The sequence below is a fragment of the Podarcis cretensis genome (genome assembly GCF_951804945.1).
Source record: "Podarcis cretensis genome assembly, chromosome: 11".
NCBI lineage: Eukaryota > Metazoa > Chordata > Lepidosauria > Squamata > Lacertidae > Podarcis > Podarcis cretensis.
In genome coordinates this window covers 59,639,867-59,654,821 of record NC_137180.1, presented here as the reverse complement: position 1 = coordinate 59,654,821, position 14,955 = coordinate 59,639,867, and the positions used below count along the sequence as shown (strand labels likewise).

The following is a 14,955-nucleotide window of genomic DNA, read 5'->3' as shown; positions in this document are numbered from 1 at the left end:
ACACTGATGGCAGCAGCTCTCCCAAGATATCAGACCAGGAGTCTTTTCCAGCCCTGCCTGGAGATACCCAGATGTGGATCCTTCTGCATGAAAGCAGATTTTCGACCACTGGACCTCATCCCCTGTAGAGTACCTAAGTCCTATCCCTTGTACCCTTGTTACATGAGGGGAGGATATCTAGGGGCCTCCACCACAACCTCCCCAGCAAGACCCAAAACTGTACAGCTATTAAGTGTAGATGCAAAACCAGGCATAGGCAAACTCGGCCCTCCAGATGTTTTGAGACTACAATTCCCATCATCCCTGACCACTGGTCCTGTTAGCTAGGGATGGTGGGAGCTGTAGTCCCAAAACATCTGGAGGGCCGAGTTTGCCTATGCCTGTGCAAAACCATGTGCCCATACACCTGGAGTGTTGTCTGTCAAATTTGTATTTCTAACACTAATTCCATTTCTGAATTGCTTTCAGTAAAATACCTTGATGTGTTTTGACAATAAAAGCATCCACAATAAAAACACTTGCACAATTTAGTTTTTAAAAACAATTAAAACCATTTTTAAAAGTCATATGTAAAAAAAACCACTTTCATATGTAAAATCAGTTTCAGCTCCAATGCAGATGAAGATCTCCACTCAATAGGCTTGTTGAAAAGGGAAGGTCTTCAGTTGGTGCTGAAAAGACAGTAGACATGGCACATAAGGTTGTCGGGAGGAAGTTGCAAAGGTTCAGTAACACTAAGGCATTGTGTGGAACAGACCTTCTGATAAGATGGAATATTCAGCAGAGCACAGCAATTGGTTGGGTATGTAAGAAATGAAACTATAGTGTAGGTATCTTGGTCTCTAGCCATTTAGGGTGGCGCTTTGGGTTAAACCACAGAGCCTAGGGCTTGCCGATCAGAAGGTCGGTGGTTCGAATCCCCACGACGGGGTGAGCTCCCATTGCTTGGTCCCTGCTCCTGCCCACCTAGCTGTTCAAAAGCACATCAAAGTGCAAGTAGATAAATAGGTACCCCTCTGGCGGGAAGGTAAACGGTGTTTCTGTGCGCTGCTCTGGTTCGCCAGAAGTGGCTTAGTCATGCTGGCCGCATGACCCGGAAGCTGTACGCCGGCTCCCTCGGCCAATAAAGCGAGATGAGCGCCGCAACCCCAGAGTCATCCATGGCTGGACCTAATGGTCAGGGGTCCCTTTACCTTTACACTAATACCAGGACCCTGGATTTAGCTAGTTAGCTAACTGGCAGCCAGTTCTTTCATGGATTCAAATTACGAGAAAGGAGATTCCAGCTCAATGTTAGGAAGAACTTCCCGGCAGTAAGAGCCGTTAGATGATGGAATGGACTAACTTGGAAAGTGGTGAACACTCCTTCCTTGAAGGTTTTCAAACAGAGGGTGGATGGCCTTCTCTCAGGGATTCTTTAACTGTGATTTCTGCATTGCAGGAGGGTTGGTCTAGATGATCCTTGGAGCCCCTTCCAATTCTAAGATTCTATGCTTCTGTGATTCTTTCAGCTGTGATATAACACGGCAATAGTCTGCTCCAGCAAACAGTTGAGCCACTGTATTTTGCATTGCTTGCAGCTTCCGGGGGAGCTTTGGGGTGTGTGCATCCTTGTGCATATTTCACATTCTTTGAAAAAACACACAAATATTTTAAAAGATTTCTTGGTTTACAAAAGTATATGCAATGTCTTTGTTCAAGTTACATTTTATTTTATTTTTCAAAATATTTTTATTAAGCAATTTCAACATAACTAATTATCAAACCATATAATCCCATACATTATTTCCCCCATTTTTCCCCACCCTTCCATCACTCACCCCCCCCCACCAAGGACTTCCTTCAGCTCCTCTCTCTGATTTCTCTGCAGATATTATTCTCTGCATGTTATAAAATTCTACATATCCTTGCCTTGCCTTACACAATAAATTTGTGTATGTTTATTCAAAACCTGGCAAGTTACATTTTGTACAGATCAGTTTCATTTGTTGAGACATTAGTGTTACATTAGGAAGAAAAGGGGGAAAGAGGTGGAGGGGGCCATGGTGAGTGGGGCTGGGGTCAGGTAGCAATCCTTCTATTCTGCTTAGTTTATGTGTGGGGTTTTGTGTCAACATCGCTTGTGCGGGTTCTCTTTACTATTTGCTTGTGTTCCTTTGGTGATGAGAGAGGTTGGGTGTGGTTGTTTCTTTGTGATTGGCTGTGGCGACCTTTGTTTTCATGCGTGAGTGGGATGGGTGGGTGTTTTTGAATCAGGTAAGCCATATAGATTCACATGCTGTTGGTGGATTCTTGTCGCTGTCTTGTTGGGCTGTGTATGTGATAAAGGGGAGCCATACCGGGGTGAAGGCATCTTCTTCTGTTTGTCCCTGTGACAGTTTCAGTTTATTGGTTACGTTTGTTTTTTTCTAATAAGGCTGTTTCCCATACTATTTGATACCTCTGGTCCATGTTTACTCCAGACAGGTCTCCCCAGTGTCTGGCTATGATGTTTCTGGCTGCTGAGAATAGGTGGGTTATAAGCTCTTTATCATGTGAGTGGGCATTATTATCTTGGAAGGTGTTTAGTGGAGCCAGTTCTGGGCTGACTTCTATTACTTGCTTAGTTATTTTGCATATTTCATGTATGATTGTTTTCCAAAATAGTTGGATTTGGGGTCATGCCCACCACATGTGGAAGTATGTGCCTGTGGAGGTGCATCGTCTCCAGTATTTTGGTAAGGTTCCTGGGTGTGTTAGCGCTAGTTTCCTTGGTATTAGGTACCATCTGTAAATGAGTTTCAGAGCGAGTTTTTTCCCCTTTTTGCTGATATGGATTTAAAGGGAGGTTTTGTCACGGGACTGCCAGGGAATGCCTTTGAGGAGCAGGAACAGTCAGAGGGAGGTAGAGAGGAAGTGACGGATGGAGAAGAGGGAAAGGGCCAGGAGGCTGGAAGGCTCTCTGATGCTGAAGCAGAGTCCCAGCACCACACAGGAAGTTCAGGAACAACCTGAGAGCCTGTCCCTGTGCCATCTGCTCAGGAAAGGAGAGGGTTAAAACGAAAGGATCAGAGACGTCCCATGAAACTTCCCTGCCTTTTCTGTTGGAGAAGCAGGAGAAGACCACTCCCCGAATCTGAACCAGATAATTCGGAAGCATGATTGTAATGTGCTGCTTGTACATATGTAAAATAAAAAACTGTAAATATCTCTCTGAGTGAGCAGACGGTGCTTATTGTGAAGAGCATACACAGGCCACCACAGATTTAGAACACATTCTGGTCCACTGAGTGGGGTTAATCTCATAGCCTATGTCGTCCTCCCATTGTTTTTTTGATTACGTCTAGGGGGGTTGTAATGGGACGCAGGTGGCGCTGTGGGTTAAAGCCTCAGTGCCTAGGACTTGCCGATCGAAAGGTCGGCGGTTCGAATCCCTGCGGCGGGGTGCGCTCCCGCTGCTCGGTCCCAGCGCCTGCCAACCTAGCAGTTCGAAAGCACCTCCGGGTGCAAGTAGATAAATAGGGACCACTTACCAGCGGGAAGGTAAACGGCGTTTCCGTGTGCGGCTCTGGCTCGCCAGAGCAGCGATGTCACGCTGGCCACGTGACCCGGAAGTGTCTCCGGACAGCGCTGGCCCCTGGCCTCTTAAGTGAGATGGGCGCACAACCCCAGAGTCTGTCAAGACTGGCCCGTATGGGCAGGGGTACCTTTACCTTTTTAGGGGGGTTGTGGGATTTTGGAGTAGGATTTTGTACTTTGAAAACCTCCTCCTAACAACAAAGGGACATGGCAAAGGGATGGCAATTGCAATCTACAAAATCACATTCCTTTTTAAAAAAATCTCCTGCTCTCTTCTTTCCTTCCCAGGTGCAAGATAAGTTCCGCCTGGATCTCTCTGACGAGGAGGCTGTGCACTACATGCAGAGCCTGATAGATGAAAGTGTCCATGCTCTCTTTGCTGCGATGGTGGAGCAGATCCACAAGTTTGCTCAGGTAAGAACATCAGAAGAGCCCAAAAGTCTTTCTTTTTTTAGGTAGTAGCTGCCAGTAGACCACTCCTCGCTGAATTTATTTCATTCCTTTTTTTAAAAAAAAAAAGCTGGCCAGATACCTTACCTCATCACCCATTCTAACAGTGAATTCCATAAGTAAATCATACGGTGTATAAATTTGAAAATGCAGTTCCCTGTCTGCCCTGAATAATCTTAGTTCTTTAGCACCTGAGACACTCAAGCTGATTTGGTTGAGACTGCCAAATCACACGCACGCGCACACTCACAAACATGCACACTCTCACTCATCTAAACACAACCATCTAAAAAGCAAAACAGTAGCTTGGGAAGCAGATCACTTCAGAGGATAGCTCAGTTGGTTAGAGCATGGTGCTGTTAATGCCAAGGTTGCAGGTTCAGTCCCCGTATGGAGCAGCTGCATATTCCTAAATTGCAGGGGGGGTAGACTACTGTATTTTCGCTCTATAAGACACACTTTTCCCCTCCTAAAAAGGGGAAGTGTATGTGCGTCTTATGGAGCGAATGCAGGCGGGAGGCTCTGCTCAACGCTCCCTTTAAAGAGCCCCGTGGAGCGTGTGTGCGGCTCTTGGGGGCTTTTCCCCGAGGAGGGAGAAGGGCTGCCCTTCTCCCTCCTCAGGGAAAAGCCCCTAAGAGCCGCACACACTCTCTGTGCGCTCTTTAAAGGGAGCGCAGCTCTTGGGGGAGCCTTCATCTCACTGCCCTGAAGAGGCTGCGCGTGGCTATCCCAGAAGCCAGATCCCTCTTGCTGTTCTGGCTTCTGGGATTCCGAATTTTTTTTTCTTGTTTTCCTCCTCCAAAAACTAGGTATGTCTTATGGTCTGGTGCATCTTATAGAACGAAAAATACTGTACATGATCATTGGGGTTCCCTTCCAACTCTATGATTCTATATTTAAGAGGCCCTGTGGTCTCCACAGCCCCCTTGCCAAGCTACAGAATTCCAGTCTGTCTGCATTCACAGTGGCAACAGAACTCTTTGTGAAGGTCTCCTGGCTTAGCAAGACATTGGGACAATTGATTCTTTGGCACCCGAGTCAGATTTTGCATTGTAACTCACTGCACATCCCACCAGGTCTGTGGCAGAGGATCCAGGCGTGCTGTTTTCTTCGCGTCTGATTTCTTCCTGTCCAGGAGAAGCATGTGGCGTAGCCAGAATAGAACACTCTGTCTCTGTCAACTGGCTATACAGATGAGAATGCCAAGTCACAAGAAAGCAGAGCCACCCAGGGGAGGCAGAGGGCATAGCAAACAAGATGAGGAGGAATCAGCAGGGCTGGAAGGAATCTCTGATCTGGAGCACAAATAGAGGAGGGCATGCGGTACCCAGCTTTCAGGACCCTGGACAGGTCACTAGGAGCTGATTGCATGTTCTGAAGGCACCTTGTCCCCAAATGCATTTTTTTATACCTTTTGATCCTGCATACCCATCTCAGGTTCCATATGACCTGTGTCCCTCAGCTGCGTAATGGGGAGCCTTAAAGACGCACCCCCATGTGTTGAGCAAGGAACTGGAAACCCTGAAGTCCCTGGTTCCTCTGGGGATTCTAGCTCAGAGGTGCTGCATCTAGGATTCCTAGCCCAGGGCTGTCATGTTCAGGCTCACTTTCTGAGCTGGAATTTGGTGCCTCCAGAGCTCGTGCTGGGTCACCCAACCTGGCTCGCCTTACAAATTTGAGAGCTTCCTGCTCCTCAAGTTCCAGATGGAGGCCCCCTAAGAGGAGAAAGAGTGTGCCTTTCCTTCAGGGTCCCTTGAGATGGTCTCTTGTGGCAAACTAGAAGAAGAAGAGTTTGGATTTGATATCCCGCCTTTCACTCCCCTTCAGGAGTCTCAAAGCGGCTAACAATCTCCTTTTCCCTTCCTCCCCCACAACAAACACTCTGTGAGGTGAGTGGGGCTGAGAGACTTCAAAGAAGTGTGACTGGCCCAAGGTCACCCAGCAGCTGCATGTGGAGGAGCGGAGACTCGAACCTGGTTCTCCAGATTACAAGACTACCGCTCTTAACCACTACACCACACTGGCTCTCAACTACAGCTTAGGAAGCTTTCATCTGAATGTGCAGTCATGGTGACTTAGCCTTCTATATCTCAGTCCATGGCAGGAAGCTTGGACCAGAACGATAACACCTAAAAAGCCCTGCTGAATCAGACCAACAGCTCCTCTATACCAGCATCTCATTTCCAGCAATGCCCAGTGAGAGACTTCCAGGCAGACTTCCTTAAGTACAGCGTGAGAGCTTTTTCCTGTTGTTTGTCCTCAAACAACTTGTATCCCAGATACTGTGATGTAAACACACAATTGCAGTAACTGGATATGCACATTATTGATATGAAGTGCTGCCCTGTTTTCCCCCTTTTAAAAATGATATTGGCACACCCAAGACCATGGATTAGATCCTAATGGTCAAAAGAAAAAGGCTAACCACAGTCTCCCCCATTTGCCCTCCCCAATGGTTGGTGGGTGGAAGGTAGCAGATTATTTTGTGATGGGTTCTCATTTCTCAAGAGTTCTTGTGCCAGCAGCGCATTAATGTTCTTTCCAGGTTGGGCTAATAAATCAAGAGGTTACAGATTTGATCTCGGTCATCCATTTTTGCTTCTTCATGTTTTATTTTTCCAGTCGGGCTCATTCATTCATAACATTTCCCTCCTTCCTTTTACCAGGAGTTTTACAACCGCAAAACCATTCTGTTACTGTGCAGTTGAAAGTTTTTATCAGGCTGTGCTTTGCTAGTACATGAGATCTTCAGCTTTAAATTTTTTTTATTATAAAATTTTTCATGAAAAACTCCAGTCATATCAATTTACACATCACATATTTTAGCTTATTGGACCTCCCTCAACTTCTCTGACAATCATTCGTAATTCAAGTCCTATCTTCACATTCCTTAATTTTAATATTGCCATTAAACACTATATTTCTGACCTTATTTGCTACTAACAATATTCCTTGTATTTTCACAAAGCTTCTTTAAAGCACACTAGCGTTGTACAGTCCTCACAAACAGTTTTCAAATACTCCGTAAATTTTCCCCAGTCCTCAAAGAACCTGTGATCCTTTTGGAATCTGATTTTCCCAGTTAGTTTATCCAGTTCTGCATAGTCTGTTAATTTTGCCCTCCATTCTTCCAGAGTCGGTACTTCTTCTTGTTTCCATTTTTGGGCCAACAGTATTCTTGCTGCGGTGATTGCGTACTGAAAAAGTTTACAGTCTCTCCTATTTATGTCCATTCTTGTTATTCCCAGCAAAAAGGTTTCTGGTTTCTTAACAAAGCTATATTTTAGCATTTTCTTTAATTCATTATATATCATCTCCCAGAACCCCCTTACTTTCTTACAATCCCACCACATATGCATGAATGTACCTTCTTTCTCCTTGCATCTCCAACATTTATTACAGGTTTTGTACATTTTTGCTAATTTTACTGGTGTCATATACCACCTGTAAACCATCTTCATAACATTTTCTTTCAATGTGATACATGCTGTAAACTTCAGGTTTTCATTCCATATTCTTTGCCAATCATCTATTTCTATGTTATATCCTAAGTCTTTGGCCCATTGAATCATAACCACTTTTACTTCCTCGTCCATTGTATGCCATTCCAACAGAATTTTATACATTTTGGAAATTATCTTACAATCATTATTAACAATTTCTGTTTGAAATTTTGAATCTTTTTCTTTGTACCCTTTTTCTTTCACATCCTTTTTAAACATTTCACTTATTTGGTAGTAGTGCAACCAATCATAAACATGTTCCCTTACTTGTTCGTATGGTTTTAATCTCCACTTCCCCCCTTCCTTCACCACCAAGTCTCCATAGGTGATCCAGTCACTTCTCATATTAATTTTTTTGACACCTATAACCTCTAATGGGGATAACCAATGTGGGACCCCCATTTCTAATATATTTTTGTATCTGTCCCAAACTTCCAATAACGATCTCCGGAAGATATGATTTTCAAATGATTTATAACCCTTTTTCTTTTCTTTCCAAAGGTGCGCGTGCCATCCAAATCTGTTGTCAAATCCTTCTAAATCCAGGAGCTTCGTATTTTTAAGTTTAATCCATTCTTTTAACCAGCAAAGACATGATGCTTCATAATACAACTTCAAATCTGGCAGGGCAAAGCCTCCTCTTTCTTTTGCATCTGTTAATAATTTATATTTGATTCTCGGCTTTTTGCCCTGCCAGACATATCTTGAAATCATCCTTTGCCAATCTTTAAAGATCGCCGCTCCTTTTAGTATTGGTATCATCTGGAATAAAAATAACATCCTTGGTAGCACTAACATCTTAATCATTGAGATTCTTCCCCAGAGGGATAGTTTTAGTCTTCTCCATACTTCCAGATCCTTCTTAATTCCATTCCACACCGGGACATAGTACATGAGATCTTCAACTTCCTTCTGTTGTGGTGGTTGCTGCTGCTGCTGTTTTGTTGGTGGTGCTTTTAAAGCATCAGATCTCCAGCATCACTTGCATCCAAGCTATTGCTCCTGGATTCATCACTATCAGTGGAGGCACAGGTGGCCTCAGTAGCTAGGAGAGCTTTCTTCCACCCCTGAGTAGTTCACCACTTAGAGACACTTTTGGACAGAAATGACTTCTCCACTGTACTCCATGCTCTGTTAACTTAGAATCATAGAATCATAGAGTTGGAAGAGACCACAAGGGCCATCGAGTCCAACCCCCTGCCAAGCAGGAAACACCATCAGAGCACTCCTGACATATGGTTGTCAAGCCTCTGCTTAAAGACCTCCAAAGAAGGAGACTCCACCACACTCCTTGGCAGCAAATTCCACTGTCGAACAGCTCTTACTGTCAGGAAGTTCTTCCTAATGTTTAGGTGGAATCTTCTTTCTTGTAGTTTGGATCCATTGCTCCATGTCCGCATCTCTGGAGCAGCAGAAAACAACCTTTCTCCCTCCTCTATGTGACATCCTTTTGTATATTTGAACATGGCTATCATATCACCCCTTAACCTCCTCTTCTCCAGGCTAAACATGCCCAGCTCCCTTAGCCGTTCCAGATTGGTTTATTGTAATGTGCTGTAGGTGAGGCTGAGCTTGAAGATGACTTGATGTTGGGAGAGTTTGTAGTCCAAGACATACAAAGGGCAACAGGATGATGAAGGCAATGACAACTAGTCAACTGTGTTCACCTTTCGAGGAAAGAGGATGTAGCAGAAGTTTGCTGTACCAGTCCACAGGCTTCAGTTGTTTATTCTTGGGACTGGATATGCTTCCCATGGTTTTCTCCAGGACATCTATTAATTAGGGGCAAAAATAATTGCTGCTTTAAATCCTGCGGAAATTGGTGTGTGACGCTGTTGAAATACAATGGGCTTCTGTAGCTGCTGACATTATTAAAGCCTCTTATCTCAACCGGCGAAACCAGCAGCCCCAGCTATTATTCCAGATCACCACATTTTACGAGGCTCTTTATTTTTTATTTTTTATTTTATTTTCCAGAAGTAAATATATATTATTACTGATGGGTATCGAGTTTAATTAACTGGAAAGCATCAAGTTGCACGTGGCCTCAGTGCCACAGTATGACCAACCATTGACGGTTTCTCATTGGAAGCCTGTCTGCAAGATAATGCAGCCTTTTTAAAAAGCGGGGAGACACACTCCAGCTGCAACAAAGTTTGAAAGTTTGTGATTGACACTCTGGCCTGCATGTTGTGCTGGGGATAATAATAACACCCACAACACAACTGGCTGTGTTTAACCATATGAATTCTTTATACATCATATAAACATACCTCTTTTCACATTATCAAATTAAGTAGACGCAATTAAAGACCAACATTTTGAACAGGAAATACAAATAGATCAGTTCTTATATATGTAATGTCCAAATAGAAGCTTTTTCTTGTTCCACGTATGTCTTTACGAACACAAGTGTCAGATGTGACAACTTTAAGAAGCAGTGCTTGCAGGAAATGAATTTTTTCTTTGTAATGTTCCACATATGCCTTTGCAAAGTATAGCTGTTGTATGCAGGTATCAGACGAAAGATATGAAAGATCTTAACATATGCCTTTGCAAAATATAGTTGTTGTATGCAGGTATCAGACAGAAGTTGTGCTGGGAAGCATGTGCTTTGAATGGTTAAAACTGAGGGTGGAGAGTTGGGGGAATTGCCATGTGTCCAACTTAGAATGTGAAATCCCTTTATTGCAGATTTGTAGAAAAGAGGGCAAAACAGACGGGTGTAAATCAGCATCTACACAACTCCTGATTGATGAGGAGTAGCTCAATCAGTAGAGCAGGAAGCTCTTAATCTCGAGGTCGTGGGTTCAAGCCCCACTTTGGGCAAAGTATTCCTGCACTGCAGGGAGCTGGACTCGAATTCAGCGGCTCTCAACCTGTGGGTCCCCAGATGTTGTTGGACTACAACTCCAATCATCCCTGAGCTCTGGCCTTGCTAGCTAGGGGTGATGGGAATTGTAGTTCAACAACATCTGGGGACCCACAGGTTGAGAAAGGCTGGACTCCTCCTAACAGCAAAGGGACATGGCAAAGGGATGGTATCCGCAATGTACAACTGCATCTCGGCCAGTAAAGCGAGATGAGCGCTGCACCCCCAGAGTTGTTTGTGACTGGACTTAACTGTCAGGGGTCCTTTACCTTTACCTTTATGGATGTCTTAATGCGCTTGCTTTATTGTGTATTTTAATTGTAGGCAGCTGTATTTTATAACTGGTTTGTTTCGGTTATTTTGCTTGGTGTTTCTTCTTGAAATGAAAGAAGAAGAAGAAGAGTTTTGGATTTGATATCCGGCCTTTCACTCCCTTTAAGGAGTCTCAAAGCGGCTAACATTCTCCTTTCCCTTCCTCCCCCACAACAAACACTCTGTGAGGTGAGTGGGGCTGAGAGACTTCAAAGAAGTGTGACTAGCCCAAGGTCACCCAGCAGCTGCATGTGGAGGAGCGGAGACACGAACCCGGTTCCCCAGATTATGAGACTACCGCTCTTAACCACTACACCACACTGGCGGCATAGAAATCATTTCAATGATAGCAACAGCATCAGGGAGAGCCAAAAGTTTCCAACAAATGCAATGGAGGAAACTATTGAAGGATCAGAGGTTTCTTTTTCATGCTTGGAACACATGTACCGAAGAGGCAAGCTACTTCCCAGCTTTCAATGTAAAACTGAATTGCTTTTGTGAGTGATCCCTTGAGAGTGGGGGGAAATATTCAGCTCAGCCCTAGTTTTTCTTTACTTTTTGCATAGCAAACTTAAACCTGGCTCACAGCACGAGTACATGCCTCTGAATACCATTTGGGAATCACTGCATAAAGAGGTGCTGTGCGATAGTGTTATTGGGTGACTTCGGGCAAGTCCTGTGCTGTTGCTCCCAATAAAAAAAGTGGGAAACCTGATGTTAATAATGTTAAATTCTAGTCTCCGTCTACCCCTCTCTCCATTTTAGTATCACTGCCGGTTCTTTTCACAGAGAAGAGGTGTCTAAATCTGATTTTGCCATTCCCAAATGAATGGAGCCCAAAACTGATTTGCCGTCTTTGATAGATATTTATAAATTACATCAAAACAAAATAAAAAAATTCCTTCCAGTAGCACCTTAAAGACCAACTAAGTTAGTACTTGGTATGAGCTTTTGTGTGCATGCACACTTCTTCAGATACCAAGTAATAACTTAGTTGGTCTTTAAGGTGCTACTGGAAGGAATTTTTTTATTTTGTTTTGACTATGGCAGACCAACACGGCTACCTATCTGTAACTATAAATTACATGTTCGGATTCAGTTGCATCCCAGGATTATTGGGTTAAGCAGCATTGCAAATGAGGGATGTGTCTGAATGGTTCGTTCGACCTAGTTTTACCCATTAGGATTGTAAGACAACCCAAATTAAAAGCCCTGCCAAGTGATTTGTGTGCTTTGCTGGGAGTTCACCAGTTGGCCTGAGTCGCTGTCCCTCAGCCTCATCTCCTCATAGTAAGAGCCCTGGTGGATCAGACCAAAGGCTATACCAGCATCCTGTTCTCACAGTGGCCAAGCAGATGCTCCAATGGCAAACCATCAAGCCACAAGAACACTCTCCACTCTCCAGTTCCCAGCAACTGTTCCTCAGAGACATTCTTGTTGGTGCAGGGAGGCAGATGGCGCTGTGGTCTAAACCACTGAGCCTCTTGGGCTTGCCGATCAGTAGGTCGGCAGTTCGAATCCCCGTGACGGAGTGAGCTCCTGTTACTCTGTCCCAGCTCCTGCCAACCTAGCAGTTCAAAAGCACACAAGTGCAAGTAGATAAAAAGGTACCACTGTGACGGGAAGGTAAATTGTGTTTTCATGCACTCTGGCTTCCGTCACAGTGTCCGTTGCACCAGAAGTGGTTTAGTCATGTTGGCCACATGACCCGGAAAGCTGTCTGTGGACAAACGCCGGCCCCCTCGGCCTGAAAGTGAGATGAGCGCCGCAACCCCATGGTCACCTTTGATTGAACTTAACCATCTAGGGGTCCTTTATCTCTCCTTTTTTGCCTTACTTGTAGGTGATGTGGAGTTAATAAAAACAGCTCTACCTCCATAGGTTTATTGCAACAACCACTTTGAGATAAATCATACGAAGCATTTTGGACTCTTCAATCTGCTACATCAGTTCTAAGTGACATATGATTTGGTGTACTATGACTTGCACCCCAAGACCAGAATATGAAAGATCTACAAAATAACTGAGGACTCAAAGGACAGGGTAACCAAGCAGAAAGGGCTAAGTCCTCCAAATCATGATGACACAAAAACTAGCCTATTATTGAAAGTGTTGGACATTTGCCTTCTCATTTGCCATACAATGTTTATTTTTCACGTCCAGTGAATCTTTTGGTGCGGCAGCACCTCTGGAACTCCCTGCTCATTTACACTAGGCAGGAGTCTTTGCTGTGTTGCTTTCACCAGCTGCTAAAACCATTTTGCTTGTTTGTTTGACATATAATTTCATTGTGCATTACTTATTTAAAGCTGTAGGTTTTAACTATGTTTTGGTACTTAGATTATGTCTGCTTGCTTTTAAAGTCTGTTGATATTGTTGGTATTTTCTTATCAATATTTTATATTATTTAAAATAAATTGCTTTTAGGTGTGTGGGTGTTAGTACTAACCAATATATAAACCTTGTACAATTATTTTTTTAAGCCCATTAGATTTTTAATGATGACTTCCCTTGGAAATTGCACACCCATGCATGCACACCCACTGGTTGGGTTGCCACCCACCTTTCTGAAATCTTTCGGAACCAGCCCAATAAACTTTTTCCCCCAACCTACAACATCCAAGCCAAATTGATTCCTTACTTTATGTTTGATTTCTTTCTCTCTTTCCCCCTCTTATTTAGTACTGGAGAAAATGAGCCCCATCAGCTTCTGGAGGAAACCACATGGCTGTGTGTTAAGCTGTTCAAGATGGCACTCAACAGAGTGTACTGAACATTTTAGCAGCTCAGATAGTTTGCCTCGTCTGGGTTTCCATTAAGACAAGTTCAAGAATGTGTTTTGGTGCCTAGACATTTCCGCCATGAAGTATGGAAAAGAGAGCAGCATCCCTCCAAATGCAAATACTATGAAAAGAAGAATGCGTCATGGCCTTCTAAGTGTTTTTCTCTACACCTGATGTTGGATTCAGAAACTGAAGCTTACTGCTGCACTTAACTTGGCTGGTGTCTATAGGAGCACGTGTTACAAAATGTCCATTTTAATGAATGGAAAGAAAAGTATTGTCAAAGCTGTTTGTGGACTTGGGAACTGAAGTTTGGGGTTCACTGATAGGACTTGTCCAAATTGTCATTGGGAATAAGCAGCTGTGTGGTTCTTTCTTTTGGCGACAGCTGTCTTCCAAAGTGTCAACAAGAGCCCACCCACAATGGAAAAAAAAAAGCTAAATATCACTGATGGTCTTAAAAAGCCCTTAAAGATAGAGAGATTCAATGCTTTCATTCTCTCAATAAAGAATAATGTACATTGACTAAATATTCCAAGACTAATAAATTTCTTTTGATGCAAAGTTCTCTTCTTTTAAGACTCCTCCTTTGTCTTTCTCAGCTCCTGGGTGGAAATTCTTAAATTTCCTGATGATCTCTATTCCAGATGGAAAAAATATTTACACCACCATATCTTACAGCTGAACGTTGCCACGTTGTAAAAAACATCCCTGTAACTTTTCCATGCTCATTTGTCAGTATATATGTGCCCTCTGTTGCAAAACAAATGACAGAAAATGTTGATTTATTTCTTATTTCCAGCAGAGTGTATTATGCGGTCAATAGGTTGTATTCAATGAAGTTCTGTCCAGACTAGGCCCACTGCAATTATGTTACTGTCCATTTATTTCAATGAGCCTACTCTGAATACAGCTGAGCCAGTCTTACTGTAAGTCAACCTTACAGTGAACATTTTACTTCTCTACTATGTTAGGGACGCAGGTGGCGCTGTGGGTTAAACCACAGAGCCTAGGTCTTGCCGATCAGAAGGTCGGCAGTTTGAATCCCCACGACGGGGTGAGCTCCCGTTGTTCGGTCCCAGCTCCTGCCAACCTAGCAGTTTGAAAGCACATCAAAAGTGCAAGTAGATAAATAGGTACAGCTTCGGCGGGAAGGTAAACGGTGTTTCCGTGTGCTGCTCTGGTTTCGCCAGAAGCGGCTTAGTCATCGTGGCCACAAGACCCAGAATCTGTACGCCGGCTCCCTCGGCCAATAAAGCGAGATGAGCGCCGCAACCCCAGAGTCAGTCACGACTGGACCTAATGGTCAGGGGTCCCTTTACCTTACTATGTTAGAGATGAGCTTTTTCTCAGTAGCAGGGCATTTGATTTACATGCCAAAGCTGCCAGATTCAACCCTTGGCATCGGCAGTTAGGACTGGGAGGGAGAAGTCTGCCTGAAATTCTGGAGAGATGCTGCCACTCAGTGCTGACAGTA

The 14,955-nt window shown here is 43.9% G+C and overlaps 1 protein-coding gene across 2 annotated transcripts in view; it reads left to right on the top strand.

Annotated features, from left to right (window-relative positions):
- PIK3C3 (phosphatidylinositol 3-kinase catalytic subunit type 3) overlaps nucleotides 1-14,042 on the top strand; it is a 123,916-nt gene extending 109,874 nt beyond the window's left edge. For both annotated transcript variants that reach the window (XM_079994778.1, XM_079994777.1), the window contains 2 exons: nucleotides 3,847-3,972; nucleotides 13,378-14,042. In XM_079994778.1, the coding sequence (XP_079850904.1) occupies nucleotides 3,847-3,972; nucleotides 13,378-13,392 (141 nt within the window). In that variant the 3' untranslated portion in view covers nucleotides 13,393-14,042. The remainder of the gene's footprint in view (nucleotides 1-3,846; nucleotides 3,973-13,377) is intronic.
- Nucleotides 14,043-14,955: the final 913 nt, after the last annotated feature.